Source organism: Cydia fagiglandana, chromosome Z (genome assembly GCF_963556715.1).
Source record: "Cydia fagiglandana chromosome Z, ilCydFagi1.1, whole genome shotgun sequence".
Classification (NCBI taxonomy): domain Eukaryota; kingdom Metazoa; phylum Arthropoda; class Insecta; order Lepidoptera; family Tortricidae; genus Cydia; species Cydia fagiglandana.
In genome coordinates this window covers 40,826,076-40,843,892 of record NC_085959.1, presented here as the reverse complement: position 1 = coordinate 40,843,892, position 17,817 = coordinate 40,826,076, and the positions used below count along the sequence as shown (strand labels likewise).

The following is a 17,817-nucleotide window of genomic DNA, read 5'->3' as shown; positions in this document are numbered from 1 at the left end:
GAAAGCTAGTGTGTATTCGGGTAAGTCCGACTACTTCAAAATGTCGGCTAACTCCGAAAGTTATCCATAATTCCTTCATATTAGAGTCCATTTTAGGAATTTTCCGATATTCTGAACTTTCCGTATCCACCCGAACATATGTTCAGTGAAATCGGTTTGAAAATCTAGCCTACTTATAGGTTTTTTTACGTGTCACAGGCGGAAGCGGAAGCGTCGAAACAAGCTACGCCCGTGCACCAACCACCAGCGGTCGAAATGTACGCGCCCACACAGTACTCGTGGGAGCAGACCCAACAGGCGCCACCTGCACCAGAACTGTACAACACTGTAAGTATACGTCGAATTAACCTCCGACGCAAAACGAGGGGTGTTATATTTATATGTTTGACTCCAATGTCTGACTGTGGTATCGTAGCTCTCATACGGATGGACCGATCCCGATGCGTTTTTTTTTACGTGAAAGCTTGTTCCTTGCGGCGGTTCTTAGCTATGTTTAATAGAAATCGATTCAGCATTTTCGAGTATAAGTCTTTTCCAAAATGATGTAAGGCATTTTTGACATAAGATAGATTTTGTTGGCATAATGGTAACACAATTTAATTAACTTAAGACCAAAGACCTGTGCACGCCGGATGCGTGTGCCTAATACGTACGTGCGCGTTGTAATATACAGATTCTCACGAGAGACGACACACCACTTGCGTGACGCGTGCGTACACACGCCGCCGATGTGCTCTGGTATTTAACCCTTTATAAGGCAGAGGCGATATATCGACCACATACGCTCAATCAGAAATTCAACCATACTGTTTTAATAATAGGGCTCAAAATCGTTTGCATTAATTGAATATTCAACTTGCTTTTAAAATAGATTTTTGAAATGTAGGCTTCTGATAGCTGCAACAAATTCTGCGATAGCACGTCCCTGTCAACGGGCCTTATAAAGGGTTAATCTTTTACTTATTTTTATATTTAACCCTTTGGTATTTTTAAAAAGGTTAACACATTTTCTTTCAAACAGCAACCGTTACAATCGGCGTACCCGGAGCCCTACCAACCCGAGCCCTATCAACCCGAGGAGCCCTACTACCCGCGTCAGCAGTCCACCGAGTACGCGGATCCGGAGTATTGGCCGCAAGACCAGTATCAATACGAGGTAAGTTAAAATTACACTTTAATAGAACTGACAAAAACAAATTTTACGCGTAAAAAATAATGTCTTCTTTTCCTAATCAAAACACGATACCGAATATGCCCTTAAGGTGGTTCGCCTAGGTTACTCAAAACTTAACTCTCGCTAGATGGCACCACTTTTGCAAAATTTCAGATTTTATTTTTTTGTGAAATGGTCTTGGTATTTGTATACTTAAAAGTATGTTTCGCGCACTTTTTAAGTAAATATTGAACTATTAGAATAAACATTGAATACTTCATTGTGCAAAAACCACCTTTTTAATTCGACGGAGTGTTGCTGTCACGCTTTTTCCTACTATTACTCACACATGCAAACAGTGTTTCCGTGATCCTTGTAGTAGACAATTTCACACAACGTAAGTATGTTGCAATAGCGTAACGGTATGTTCGTGGAAATACGTGCAAGAGGATTGGGGTTCAAGACTGGTGCGAGTAGGTAATTTCTTTTCGTTTCTCCTTTGTGTTATCTTACCTTTAAACGAGCAATTATTATATATATAATTATTTATTTATATACATATTTGGATGGTATCAGAAACGGCTCTAACGATTTCGATGAAATTTGCTATAAGGGGTTTGATCTCTTAGCTAGGTCTATGAGAAAACGCGCATTTTTGAGTTTTTATGTTTTCTAAGCTTTGGTCGGTCTCCCAGATATTCAATCTCCGCTTGGCAACTAATCCCAGAATTGGCATGCGCACTAGTTTTTACGAAAGCGACTGCCCTGACCTTCCAACCCAGAGAGTAAACTTATTTGGATTAGTCCGGTTTCCTCACATTGTTTTCTTTCACCGAAAAATAGGTATCGGTGTGTAAATAGGTAGGTATCAAATGCTATTTCGTACAAAAGTTCGAAAAATCATTGGTACGAACCGGGGTTAGAACCCGTGACCTCCGAATTGCTTTCGGCTAGGCCAGCAGCGCTTCCCCCACATACTCAGTGTTATCAGGTTTTTTAAAAATCAAAAACGTTTACTTATGAAAGCAGAAGAATATAAATGATCGTATTAGATTTATAATTGTTACATATTTGCCGTAACTTATTTTTAAAATGTGTTTTTCAATTAAAAGACACGTCAAGATTGTTTACCTTATTTCGAATGCTAAAAAAAACAAACTATAGTAATAATTGTGTTTTTCATTCATAGACAAAATCCATTATTTTTAACCACAGGAAATTTTATACACTACTTTTTAGGGTTCCGTACCCAAAGGGTAAAACGGGACCCTATTACTAAGACTTCGCTGTCCGTCCGTCCGTCCGTCCGTCCGTCCGTCCGTCCGTCCGTCCGTCTGTCACCAGGCTGTATCTCACGAACCGTAATAGTCCGTAATAGACAGTTGAAATTTTCACAGATGATGTATTTCTGTTGCCGCTATAACAACAAATACTAAAAACAGAATAAAATAAAGATTCGAATGGGGCTCCCATACAACAAACGTGATTTTTGACCAAAGTTAAGCAACGTCGGGAGTGGTCAGTACTTGGATGGGTGACCGTTTTTTTTTTGCTTTTTTTTGTTTTTTTTTTTTGCATTATGGCACGGAACCTTTCGTGCGCGAGTCCGACTCGCACTTGCCCGGTTTTTATTGCAGTGAAGATGTCCTGATTGTAAAAATCAGAGAGATTAGGTAGAGTATAATTACTAATTATCTTTGTAAAAATAAAACAATACGTGTAGCCCATACTTAATAATCGATTTATGATAATAAGAAAAATTAAATAAAAATAAAAAAACAATACGAAATTTAGGTGTAACAAAAATACAAAAAGTTATGTTCCAGCATACAATGACTGGGGATCGAACCGGGAATCTTCCGTTTGCAAGCAAAAAAGCGACTGTTTGCATAACACGCCATGATAGTTCTTAGCTAAGCTGACGAACTTCTCGCTTAGGTCAATTAACTACCTGTCAAATATCAGTGTCAACAAAATTGCACTAAACATGACGGCACTCCAAATTCGAGCCGTGGTCAGCCCGGCAACGTCGGAAATGGAATGGCAACGTCGCAAATGTATCTGTACACGACATTTGTGACACACACATACGTAAAATTGATGAAAAGTTAACTATGATTTTTGCATGATTTCTGTATGAAACATTGTTTTCCTGTTAATTTCGCGCAAACGAATATTCGAAAGAAGATAAATGCGAAAATATTTGTGTACTAATAGTGTGTAGTTACTTAATGAGCTTTGATTGAATTTTGTATGAAAAGCGAACCACCTTAAACGGATTTCTGCTATTTTTTACACCTTGTATACGATGTACAGATGTAGAGTCTGTGCGGAAAGAGAAGAGTCGTGGGATTTGAGGGCGCGCCAGTGCTATTTTATGGTTTTTGCTATGCTGACAACACTGGTCACGTGATTATAGTACGACACTAAAGGTCATGATACTTGAATCCCTTTTGTTCCGGTTTTTTACCACGGCTTACTAAACGGAGCCTGGTGGTGGTGTCGGCTCATCAACTCAATCCCCTGATTTAGCGCAGGCACTAGTTTTCTTTTTAAAACACACTTGTTTTTATGTCTCAGATACTAAAAAGTGACAGTGCGATTGACAAAACTGCTAAAAGTGCTAAAACTAGTTAAGAATCTGCCCAATACAACTGTAATTTTAGTACCAAACAAGATAGAGTCTCATTTATGTACTGCCTAATTTGTGCAGTCCAACAGTTATTAAAACCGGGTAAATCGGGTAGAAATTGGGCAATAGAACTGTAATTTTATCTGGGATATATTTCACCCATTGTAAACTTGACTTGTAATGTATGTGTACATTATTAATAATAAATATGGATATGAATAAAAATAGTGCATAAGGAATCATCCATTAATTACGTCTCACGAATTTCTAGGTTTTTTGACCCCTCCCCCCCTCCTTGTCACACTTGGTCACATTTTGCAAATCCCTCCCCACCTTGTGTGACGTCACATTTAGGCAATTTTGTTTTCAACGAAATCGGCAATACTAACTCGGCTGTATTTTTTTTATAAAAAAATATTTTTTGTAAAAGAAATATTAGTAATTTTATAACGCAAAACCAATTAGGAACGAAAATTACATTCCTACCTACCTCATTATTTAAATGTACAGCGATTAAAAAAATATAAATTAATTTTCGGTTACTGATGAATATTGATGAAGTTAAAGTGACGTCACAATGTTTGTGACTCCCCCCTCCCCTATGTCACAACACTGCTAAATATGAAATATAATTTCGTAACTAACAGAACCTACAAATAAAGAAATATTTTATTAGAAAAAGTTTTATTCTTTGTAATCGAAGTCTGAATTAAAATATTCAATGTCACTTATGTTTGAGCTAGCTTCAGAACAACCAGGGACACTCATAGAACTATCTTCATCTGAACTGGATGTGCTTGAATCCGGCACGTAGATTACGAATTCTTGCATATCACCTACTTAGCGGTCTTTTATTCGAGATGCCGTAGGTACTTTTACACAATCCTGAAAAAAAAAATTACATATAAATATGCATAAAATGGCAAGTATCAAGACTATTTGTCAGTTATTTTAAAGACCATGAATGACCTGCATATTTATGAAAATTAATATATTTTGAATGAATATACTTACCGATTATGTACCGGAGACAAGTTACTTAGGGGCCTTATTAAATAGGTAATTATTTAATATTAAATACAACATCAATACCCGCGAATAGCGGAAACACGTTCCGCGACTTTTTGTAAGTCGATAGTCGGCTTTTAGCCGTTTTCTTCCCGCTGACAAAACCGAACAATGTTAAATATAATTTTCCTTGTGGTTTTATGTACGGTTTTATCGTGTTTTGAAAATATTTTATACATAAAACTTGCGGTTTTTGTTAATAAATATACAATGACAGAAGTTTGTTTACTTTTTACATGACAAGGTGTCAAAGGTTTGATTGCCATATAAAATTTAAAATGTTAGTTCCCGTTTCTGCCACGACTCTTCTCTTTCCGCACAGACTCTAGTGCATAATTATTTTCCATCGTGTTTTCACGGAAACGTACGAACGTGTCAGATCAAAAACTACTGACGTTGACTGACGTTAGCATGACAAATACGAACGTTTCCGAGAAAATACGATTGAAAACAATTATGCACTACATCTGTACCGAATATGCCCTCAAACGGATCCCCACTATTTTTTACACTTGTTTAATACGATGTAGTAAAATATCACATTAGAAAAAAAAAACAATTGTTCTGTTTTGTGCATTTGGTGATGGTGTGCTATTTATCCCCAGTCAAACACATTCGTACAGTCGACGTCAAAGATATGTTTACACTTTTGCACCTTGTTCCTTTGTAATAAGGCGAAAAATGTAAACATATCTTTGACGTCGACCGTACAAAAAGTCCATCTAAGCTAACTTTGCACCCAAATGAACAGAACAAAGTGAGGAGTGTCATAAACGTCATATTTTCATAGAAATTTGACATTAATAATGACATTTCCACGCGTTGTCATCGCAAATACTATGCAGAGTTAGCTTGGTCTGACTTTCGTACAATTTTTGTAAATATTTCACAAATCAAATAGTAATTCATTTCATATTTTTCCATACCGCCAGGAGGGAAAGGTATAGAACCACATTATTTTTGTGTGAATGCTTTAACACCATAAGTAAATACCTTAACTTTAGCTCACAAGTACTTTACATTTTTCTTTTGAAGCTTGCGTTACACATACACAACACATAATAATAGCACTTGGGTACACAACACATTAATGAATAATTGATCAAGTAACATATAGAAAATTCCATTTTTTATCGAGAGATTAAAAAAAACTTCTCCATTCTAAATAATACGAGCGCATAATAAATTCTAAATATGTTTTCCACTGCGTTACAAATTTTATCTATTTTTCTTAACTCAGTGGACAGTTCTGTTCAATGTATAGTTTGTTATTAGCTCCTAAAACGGTATCTTGTAATCAAGGCTCGGAAAACGCCCGCCATTTTGAAAACATAACCCTGTTCCATACAACAGAGACTTCCCCGTACCTACAGATGTAGTGCATAATTGTTTTCCATCGTATTTTCTCGGAAACGTTCGTATTTGTCATGCTACTTCAGTCAAACTTAGCACTTTTTGTACCGAGACTGACTGAAATAGCAAGGCACGTTCGTATGTTTCCGTGAAAATACGAAGGAAAATAATTATTCACTACATCTGTAAGTGATTTCCACCTCACTACTTTAGGTAGTCTGCTAGTAGTCTTTTGTGCGAGCTATGAGAAAAATTGGTCATATGTAATGGTTATTCATAGAGTTTTTTTTTTTAATATATAGTCTGCTTAATATTCTTATTAGAGCTTTTAGTAATATGCTGGGAGGCTCAGCATATTAAACTATAAAATTTTCTCCACTCGACTCGGCTCTCTAAACCTAATAAAAATAACCCTAATGGCCTAGTTACGGTGATCTATGCTACACACAACCCAATCATACAAATTAGTTTCATACATCTTTTTCTATCTTTACACATCATTACATATCACCACTCTACTTAAGTTCTATGTAATATTAAACTGGCCATATTTAAATGCAATATTTAACTGACGAAATGTTATATTACACTTATCTGAACTTTGTTACATTAGTTTAAATCGGGATATCTGTCAATAGACTGCGCAACATTGCCCGCGCAATATTTTTATTATAAATTCAATTATATATAGTCGAATCTCACAAAATATTAATGTCTGGCATAAAACAATAATTTTAATTTCAACCACGATATATAACGTTAATAAAGTGAATAGATATCTCTTATTATCATAGAGACATGGACAAATCAACAACCAAATTTTTTTTTATTTCATTCATCTTGGCACCTCATCTTATTTTCGTTTTTCGTCAAAATTAAATCTATTGAATCACACTGAAAAAAATAATTAGCCTAACTCATTAATACAAGAAATAACTGAACTACTAAAGTTAGTAAAGAAATAAATTTTGATCAATATCCTACAACCCATTCTATTGCTACAAACCGATCAGAGCCCCTAGTGTAAATTTCATTCGATAGCGTGACGAGCATCCGCCTTTGAGTTATCTCTATTTTTGTATGTGATTTCAACAGCGCACCAAGCGGGACGTTTGGTAAACTTAAAATCCCATACAAAATGACACTTCACACAAACGCGTACGAGTACGTCAAGTCACGCTATCGAATGAAATTTAAACTAGGGTTACTGTTCCCCGGTGTAACAAATAGTTCGCAAATCTAAATTTTTGTGTATGTAGTAACGAAATACCTTATTATTTGTATGCAAACATTTATTTCAGTGCGTTTTGTTGTGCGGCATATTGACATAAATCCCAAATCCCAATTCTCGTAAGGGCTAATGTACATAGCGATGAAATAAAAAAAGCATCTCTTTACTCATTTTATTACGCAAAATAAATTCAACCTTTGTCTTTAGTGTTGGACCGCGCTAACTCGCCCATCAAGTTTTACATGAAATATATGTGACGTTCTCCGGCAAAAGGTACTTTATGGCGGCTGGCGCTTACGTGCGTACGTACGCAATGATATTGGAGCGGCGTTAATAATAGTGTAAGCGCCAACCGCCGTAAGGTACCTTTACCCATGGTACGTCACATATTGTCGTTGCAACTAAATCTCTCGAATAATGGTCCTTATAACAGTACCTACATCTTTATATGGAGTAGCTGTTAGTCTAAAATGTTTGTTATTTTTTTCTTCAATACGGATACCATAATTTTTTTTTAGTTAAGCCCAACCAAAATAAACTTGAAGGAGCTGTCTTATGGACCATCATTCGACGCGAGAGGTATAATGGCACGGTGCAAACTTACCGTGGTCGCAGTTAGATTCACATTTCAATGTACCATCGCCCACACTGTTAACTGTACATTAGGAGACCTTCTGCCTTTTGTAATAAGGTCTACCGATGTACAGTTAGGAGTGTAGCTGTTTGTACACTGTCCTTACGAGTTTACATTAAAGTGTCCTTATAAAATTGTTTGTGTCCGTCGCCGCCGCAGCCTCCGCGCGTAAGTACCCGCCGCGCCCCCACCGCCCGCGTCCCGCCCCGCACACTACACACCCTCCCCTCGTTCGACGAGTCATTAGAAATGATCGAATACCATCGCTCGCCCGGCCTACGCAAACGCATACACCCTAAGAACAAAACCGTCAATGTAGGTTTCGAAAGAACGTCGCCCGGTAGGATGCGCACTATATCGCGGGGGAGCAGCGAGTCAAGCGATAGCAAAAAGAAACCTCTGTCCGACCTGGATATACAGATAGCGCATAGCCCGCAACTAGGCGTCTCGGCCAACGAGCCTACTAAATCGCAAATGTTCGAAGCGAACAGGCGAGGACGCTATGGTAAAGTCATAAGCAACACCGTAGACACATGGGCGAGACAGACAATCCACGTCCGTGACGGCACTTATAAACCTCTCATATTCGGCGGGACTTATCCTATAGAAGTACCCGCGTCACCGCCCGAAGAAAAAGAAAAACCGTTAAAAAAAACAGTACCCGTCGCTGAAGTGAAAGCTACTATGGACCAAGCGACACACAGGCGAGAGTTAAAGAAGACTATCGAACGCAGCTTAGACAGATTCGAAGCGATACTCGCCAAAAGAGATCCCACCAATAAAAGGCAGGCGTTTTCGAAACGCGTTGTCAACACTTTCGATATAGATGAGCCGGTGAATGTTGGTGAGACGAGAGATGTCCTGAAAGACAAGGATGCGAGATACTACGTGTCGGGGCCGAAGACGTTTAATATTGACGAACCTGTGGCGTTTATTTAAGGTGCAGTGGGTTCAGGTCCGAACGCAGCGCTCTGAGCACTGAGCGGACGGCTGTGTGTGCCCGGGAACGAGGATATCATTTTTATTGATATTTATTTTTAACAAAAGATCAATAAAGATTAAATAATCGACGAGTTCGATCAAAAAGAACAACACGCATTTTTAGAAGCAATTTTCATAAAGCTTTTGTGTAAAAATAATTACCAATTTTACTAGTGCGTTTGCGACCTATATTCGTGTTTTTTTCTATCGAAGGAAAGTTGTTTAATCAGGTCAGATCAAATCGATGAAGTTACTAGACATGCCTCAAGATATCTATTCATATTTTTTGCCAACCGTATTATGATATAAAAATGAGCTACGGTTTTTCAAAACCTGCTGGCTGAACCTACTGCACCGTAAGTATTTCAGGGCGGCAGAAGCTGCATTTGATGATAATGATATTATTATTTAAAAGAGGGTTATTTATTGATAGAAAGAAATTAACAAACATAATAAAACTTACAAGTAAATAAGTTTATCAAAAATGAAAAATAACTAATTATTAAAGTAAAGATGCTGAGCACGAAGAATTTTGTACATTGACACGCCATTTCCCATTTATATCGCACGCGCATAATTTTATTGCTTTCCCGCCGATGTAACCGCGGTCGATGCCACTGAATGAGCGGGACAGCAATATTATTATGCGCGAGCGATAGAGATAGGAATGGGCGTGTCAATGTACGAAATTATCCGTGCTTAGTGTAAGTACAATTGTTTACAATAATTAAATTAATTGCAGCTAAAGATTTTTTTATAATATAATTTAATTGTTTATACATACACGTACCTGTACCTATTTCATTGTGGTACTAATATGTGGCATTGAACTTTTTTTTTATATACGAACCAATGTACAATTTCAAGTTGAATAGTTTTATAATTATAAAATAAGAGACAGGTCCTCACATAACAAGTGCTATCATGCTATGTACAGTCAGCAGCAGAAGTTGCTAAGCGGGCGAGGTGTTCAAAATTACCTTAACACGCTCTTTTTCTGTTAACAATAAAGTCGCGTCAAGATCATTTTGAACACCTCGCCCGCATAGCCACTTCTGCTGCTGATTTTTTCACCAATGTTTACGCAGTTGATTTTTTTGTAAACCTTTTTACCGTGCGGTACGTTAAATATATAAGCTTTTTATAGAAAATATACTATAGTCAAAGATGTGTAGGAAAAATGTGATTTTGTTCTAAAGTATTAAAACGTTAGTTGAATAGTTATTAATGTAAGGACGATAAGCACGAAGAATTTCGTATATTGACCCCCGCCCCTTCGATATTACTGCCCCGCCCATGATGCCGGCGGTCCATATGGCACTGTGCGAGCAGAAGAGCAGTATATTTATATGCGTGCGATAGAGATAGGAGCAGGCGGGTCAATATACGAAATTATTCGTGTTTAGCGTCCTTACTATACACTTTTTATTAAAAATTATATGAAGTTTTGTGACATACGAGGGTTGCACTGAAAATGTCGGGAATAGAGAATACTGTCGCATCTAGACAGTCAATCTTTATTTTAATGCATACTTAATCTCAAACTGACCACGCATATAAATTTTCTTTTGAAAGTAATCATTCTGTAATGCACACGGCTCATAATCCCAAAGTCCTTTTTGTATGGCGATTTTGGAGCCTTAGTGGTTTTGTATGAAATTCGTGGAGTAGCCAACGGAATTGAAGTTTTTTTTACATATACAGTACCGGTCAAAAGTTTAAGTTCACTCTGCGAAATAAGGTTATCATATGTAATTATGCTCAAATATAAAATATGTTTTGAATTTCAAACGTTTAATTGTTTCCACGACTACCAAATAACAATAAAAATACCTCTTGGAGGAATCGTTTTATGTTATTCGGAAAATTTGATCCATTTAATATTTTTGTTCCGTATTTCCTATGAGATTTCGTGAAGTTAGAAATCATTTAAAATGGGTCGCAAAGCCGATTTTAGTGTCGAAACTCGTGCTGTTATTGTAACTCTGTCAAATGAGGGCTACACGACGCGGAAAATCGCTGAAAAAATGAAGGTTTCTCAAACCGCTGTCGTGAGTACATTGAAACGAAAATAAAAAACCGGTCTTAATTGCAGTCGATCTCGATCAGGTAGGCCAAAAGTCACGTCTAAAAGCGAAGACCAATTTATTTGCGTGCAGAGCAAACGCCAACGTACTCTAACTGCTCCAGAAATTTGCGAAGAACTCAACGCCACCCGAGAACAGCGAGTATCGGTTTCGACAGTGCAACGGCGTCTGCGAAACTATGGTCTAAAAGGTCGTATTGCTGCCAAAAAACCCTTGTTACGTAGTCAGAATAAAGTTAAGAGGTTGAAATGGGCCCAGAAACACAAAAACTGGACGTCTGAACAGTGGTCTAAAGTTTTATTTTCTGACGAATCGAAGTTTGAAATTTTTGGAGGGAGACGTCGTCAATATGTTCGACGACAAGTAGGCGAACGAATGATAAAGCAATGCGTGATGCCAACAGTGAAGCACGGTGGAGGATCAGTTATGGTCTGGGGATGCTTTGCGGGTGATAAAGTTGGTGATCTCGTGAGAGTCAATGGCATAATGGATAAGAAAATGTATCATAACATTTTGCAACGTCACGCTTTTCCATCTGGAAAACGGATTGTAGGCAGAGGTTTTGTTTTCCAACAAGACAACGATCCCAAGCATACGTCGAAGTTGTGCAAAAACTACATTTCATCCAAAGAGAACCAAAAAGAATTAAAATATATGGATTGGCCTCCTCAATCGCCCGACCTCAATCCGATTGAGTTGTTATGGGATGAATTGGACAGGAGTGTGAGAAAAATGCGGCCAACTAATAAAGAACAGCTTTGGGAATACCTATACATTTGTTGGAATAAAATTTCGACATCAACACTGCAAAAACTAATTACGCGAATGCCGAAAGTGTGTATGGCAGCATTGAAAGCAAAAGGCGGATATTTTGAAGAGTCTAAAGTTGGCAAAAACTGATCTTTTTTATTTAATTGTGGTTTTAAATTAGAGAATTACCTTTAATTTATTATGTAATAAAAGATTATTAAATACTTTTATTAGTACATTGTGTTATAGCTTCATTTAACCGAATTTACAGAGTGAACTTAAACTTTTGACCGGTACTGTATATATATATATAATATTTTTTTACTGTTGTCATATGAATATTTAGGAATGTCGAAATCTGCCGATATGCAACTTTTTTGGCAGTCTTTTTAATTAACAGCACAAATGCGATTTTAATTTTTGACGTCGCTTTGGAATGACATGCTTCTTTAAGATCATCTATGGGATAAAATGAAAGTGACTTTCATATTTAATTTTAACCGCAAACGAGCGTACGATGAACTCTAGTTCATAAAAAAATAACAGAAGCCCATTGTAACTTTTATTTGTTCGCTGAGGGCATATTGAAAACCGTTTAAAAATTTGATCGGAAAAATCACTTTGCCAAAAATTCAAATAATGTTCGACATACAATTTTCAAATTGCCAGTAATTCTTAAATACAAATGACAACCAAATGAAATATACCTTAAAAGTTTTATAAAGAGTTACATTTTTATAAATTATATGCCTCTTTCTATTATGTTATTTCTAAGTGTCCCATTCCCGAATATTTCAGTGCGACCCTCGTAATAAACATATTTAGTCACAATGTAGTAACGTAAATCAATAGTAGGTACAATAATTAGATCTCTATATAGAAACAGTGATAGTCTGACTAAGCTAATTATGCATGGCATTACCAGTGACAAAGTATGGTAATGTCATAATTAATGTCAATTTCTAAGAAAATAGGTCAATGTGGGTAAGTGTGGCATATAATAATATATACACTAATAAATAATAAACACTAATAAATGTGTAAACAGGCCACCAGGCCCAATGTGAAGGCCAGCCAGACTTACCCGTCTTGACCTTATATCGTTTATAATGACATACCCTCACTTTGCTCTGTCCAAATCGGTGCAAAGTTAGCTTAGACGGACTCTAGGTGCAGATGTAGTGCATAATTGTTTTCCATCGTATTTTCTCGGAAACATTCGTATATGTCCCAAAACATCGACCCTTTCTTCTCTTCCAGACGTGTTTTCAAATCACAAATTGCAAAGCAAATTGCAAAGCAACTTTCCTGGTAGTCTCGCACTATCAGACCCACTTACACACATACACACACACACACACACACACACACACACACACACACACACACACACACACACACACACGAACACATAAATTCCAATAAATGCATACAAACTAATAGATTCGCTCGTTTATGTACTGTATGTATTTTTATTGTACTATTTTTTATTTATTGTTTACGCAAAATTAGAGCTATACCTACTATTTTAGGATTTTTTTTTCCAGTTTACAGTTAATATTAAATTTTTCTCTTTTCCTTGTACCTTAAAGACTTACAAATTAAGTTATATTTACAATTCTTGTACAGCACAAGTTACAAGTCTACCCACAGATGATTTTTTATTATGTATAAACTCCAGGAAGTTCTGTTATTGGCTATGCTATAAGTTCTCATGTTTTTTGTATATTATTTAATGTAAACGCTGTTGAACTTCTCAATAAAATAAATAAATGTCATGCTACTTCAGTCAACCTCAGTACTTTTGTACTGAGACTGACTGAAATAGCAAGACACGTTCGTACGTTTCCGTGAAAATACGATGGAAAATAACTATGTACTACATCTGTACTGATTATTGCATAATGTGAATTATGTGGCGTAATATATGAATATAATAATTATACATTTTCTGTTATATCAAACTTAGAAAACTGTCGTAAAGGCACTAAACACATAATAAATGTAAATGTGATACTGTTGTAATGTTTTCAATTGTATTTTTTTTATCGTATTGTAATCTGAATCTCCATAGTTCGATGAGTTGTAGCAAAAAGTTCAAGTATTAAATGTTTACGATATATACAATTATTATATTTTTCTAAACCCACGGCTCAGCTTTTAAATTAAAGTTTAAAATTGGTGTATTGCAAGCGTGGCCTGCGCTATAAATAAATAAGAAAAACATAACTAAACACAAACACACACATCACATATGCACACATCATCCCCACTACGCTTTCTTCCCTCGCTTGTATAAATGTTGTACTATGTACCTATGTCCAATCACTGGTAGATATGTATATGTATAGATTGAAATAGTCAATAGTGCACTTTTTTAATAAAATAAAAGTGATATTTATTAATGGCACAAAACTCTATCTTAGCGTTTCTTTTTCCACTTGTTTTGAGCTTAAGTTCAATGTGGAGAAGACTGTCCATAACTGAAGACCGTCTACAAGTTCTTTCGACGCTCTTAACTTATGTGTTTGTACACGTACTCCACTTACAGTTAGTCGGTAGAGCAGAAGGAGTGACGCTATTCCTTTCTGACTGTGACTGAGCGGCGTACGTATACAAACACGAGAGTTCTTGCCATATGACGGTCTTCCCAACTAAAAAATGTATATGCCGATCTTCGCCACATTGACCGTAGTCTTATGGCCACATACAAGATTTGTATTTGTATAGTTTGTATAGGCGTTTATGCACTTGGTCGCCGGTCGCCCGGGCGACTCGGCGACTCGCTGCGTATAGTGTCATTCTATGGAACTTGCTAACTATGTAAACAAAGGTCACTAGAAAAACCATCATTCAGAGACAATTTCAATATGGCGGTTTGTTTACATAGTTAGCACGTTCCATAGATGACACTTTAGAGACGACGCATAAGCGACTGCTGGTCGCCGGCGACCACTAAATACACGGGTTCAAATGGAAGCGTTCACACTGCGAGCAACTGTCGAGACAACAAATTTGCATCAGTCTCTCTCTCGAACATAGTTGTGAAGGACACAATATGTTTTAGTGATGCTTACGCTCGGCTTGGGGTCCTGGCGCTAGTTGCTTATGTTTTGGTCGCCGGCGACTAGTCGACAGTGCGTTACTGCTGGTAAGGTGTTTTAATACGCCTCCTTGTGTTTTTCTTTTCTGTTTTCACGACCGTCCGAAAGAGTACTTGTTTTTATATACAACACCAAAATTTTATCAATCTTATCATATTCGTCCAATCAGTCACATGAAAACTTGAATATACATTAAGTAGACGATTTTATATATAATTTTAAATGAAGTCATTATAAAAAATATCTTATGTTTGAGTTTTTATCCAAACTGTCTAACAAAAAATTATAAATTAAATACACTGAAAATTACATACTTGAATAAGTTGAATATTATACACGGTGTTTTTTTTAATTCCGTTAACTTTGGAGTATGGGCACTTTTTAAGTTAATTTTCGTTAATTTGTGTAAATGTTGTCACATGGGCATTATTTTTGACTGAACTAAACAATTCAAACTATGACATACCTATCAATGTTATTTCGAACATCGATGGTCCGGGATAATACTTGCGTTTAGCAGCAAATGTATGACATCGTTCTAAACACTAATTAATATGTTAATAAGGCCCTAATATAACAGAGCCTTATCAGTAGGTCTAGCACATGATTGGCGCGACAGTATCTCGCGGCGAGATAGACTACCCGGCCCTCTTTTATTGAAATGTGCTAGCTCGGCTGAGAAAAATAAATGTTTTTTTATCATTCAAATGTAGTTAATTAGAATACTAGTCTTTGAGAAATTAATTTAAGCTCAGGAATGCGCCCTAGAAATAACCCAGTTAAGTTAAAAAAAAAAACACGGTGTATAACATCTGTATCGATTTATAACGGTTACAAGCTGTCCTATAAGTCATTAGCTAATCATCGCATTAGTTAGCATGCACCTAAAGTCAATGCCGCCCAAACCGTATAATGCAAATAATCTTTCCCGGGATATTATAAAAAAAGGATATAAAGATGTAACCTCAACTTATACTATACATGTCAATACATGCTGTTTCAGAAAGATTTTATTATTTTTCTGACCATATTCTGAGAGTTGAATATGTACCTTATATGTATATACATTTTTTAAGGTTCAATTTAGCCCTTTCTGAGCCCACTGTGGGGCTTAGCCAATTTGTATATTTATGAAATAAATAAATTCACTGATTTGCAAGAAGTGATCCCATAAGTGTACCGCGAATAAACTTTTGTGCGGTACACTAAAAATATTTTGAATAGAATAGAATAGAAATACTTTATTTGGTGTAAAACATAAAACTTAACCTATAATACATCTTATTCTAATATATTCTAACACCAAAATGGATGCCACTCAGCATATGCCGATGACTAAGATACTTAGTCATGGCGTTTTCAGGTCAACCAGGAAAAACACAATAAAAATAAAACAATAAAATAGGATAAAACCAATCTAACATGTGGGAGAATGTGAGTTTAAACTATTAATAGACAAAAACAGTACCTATATAAGTAATCTGTGCTTTAAACAATTACTTGTTTGTAAACTTGAAGAAATTATAATAATAATAACATCTGGCACCGTACGTCAGCTCATGTGTTGGAAATTTGAAGCTCAATTAAATACTTTTTAATCTTACTTTTACTTTGAATAGTTATGCGTCTATTACACGCTTTCTATAATAACTAGAGTGTTAAACCATTTCGATGATATTTGATCATCGAACTTTCCATTGAGAAACGGCATTGTATTGACGCTTAATATATTATAATAACCTATCGATGTTTTTGAAAACGATCTAATATAAAATCTTCCGGGAGAGATTAAAATCATTCACCTCGCACTCTACACAAACAAAACACGTACTCTATCGACGGTCAGACGTTTGCGTTGCGTATTCTGTGCGTGTGTGGCACAGGCGCCGGCGGAGGCGGGCGCGGCAGCGGGGCCGGGTGCGGACGAGGCCGACGAGCCGAGGCCTCAGATCACGATGCCAGGTGCGACCGCGAGCCGGCCGGCGTTGTACGCAGACTACGAGGACGATAGACCACCTAGTGCTGATGTGAGTAAAGAAACCTGTAAGACAAATCAAACTTATAGTTCGGATTTTTTAGCATTAGAAAGAACTCCACAGAAGCAAGCGTGCAGTTTTTATCAGGCTCTTTAATTGTTAATAATTATTGAATTATCTAATGTAGCATGATCAATACATATAATTTACTTCAAATTATTACCGCTAAAAGTGCCGGATTTGGAACCACAAGCTTACTTCTGCGAAGTTCTTTCTAATGCTAAAAAAAACGAACTATACATTGTGACATTGAAATGCTATCTAAATGATGTCGATATGACGTGCAATAGTATTAGTAGGTAGGATACTTAAGGGCAGGGTAGGTACACCGGCTGAGTGCGCGTAGACGTGCATGTGCGCGTGCTCTAAAATGTTTGAGACGTGCACGCACACGTCACGCGAACGCTGTGCCGTTTCTCATAAGGATCTGTGTATTACAACGGGCACGTCTACGTCTCCAGTGTGCACAGCACCTAACTGGTCGTATTGCGATAACTTAAAATAAAATTAAAACAAACAAGACCGAAGTGATCCCAAAACAAAGTTTTGTACGGAACACTAAAAACTGACAGTTTTGATATATCCTAAATCTTGCGTTAACCCTTTGACCGCCGAAAGACGTCAACTGACGCGCGCGTCTACACCCCAATATCAACCTTTGTGTACGCCGATAAGATTCACGATGACGCGCCGCGCACGATAGGCGTGGCGTTCAAAGAGTTCAGCAACATATTAAAACAATTTTAAAACTTTAACTTGATTAAACGAGGCCGATAAATGCTCAGTGA

The 17,817-nt window shown here is 36.8% G+C and overlaps 1 protein-coding gene across 4 annotated transcripts in view; it reads left to right on the top strand.

The window, feature by feature from the left end:
* The window catches only part of LOC134678385 (protein transport protein Sec16A), a 57,446-nt gene that overhangs the window by 32,248 nt on the left and 7,381 nt on the right, over positions 1 to 17,817 (top strand). For 2 of the 4 annotated variants that reach the window (XM_063536939.1, XM_063536940.1), the window contains exons 19-21: positions 199 to 327; positions 1,022 to 1,156; positions 8,231 to 10,565. In XM_063536939.1, the coding sequence (XP_063393009.1) occupies positions 199 to 327; positions 1,022 to 1,156; positions 8,231 to 9,010 (1,044 nt within the window). In that variant the 3' untranslated portion in view covers positions 9,011 to 10,565. Of the gene's footprint in view, positions 1 to 198; positions 328 to 1,021; positions 1,157 to 8,230; positions 10,567 to 16,876; positions 17,021 to 17,817 lie in introns of those variants that run through there. The other 2 variants (XM_063536941.1, XM_063536938.1) reach the window with 2 other exon arrangements.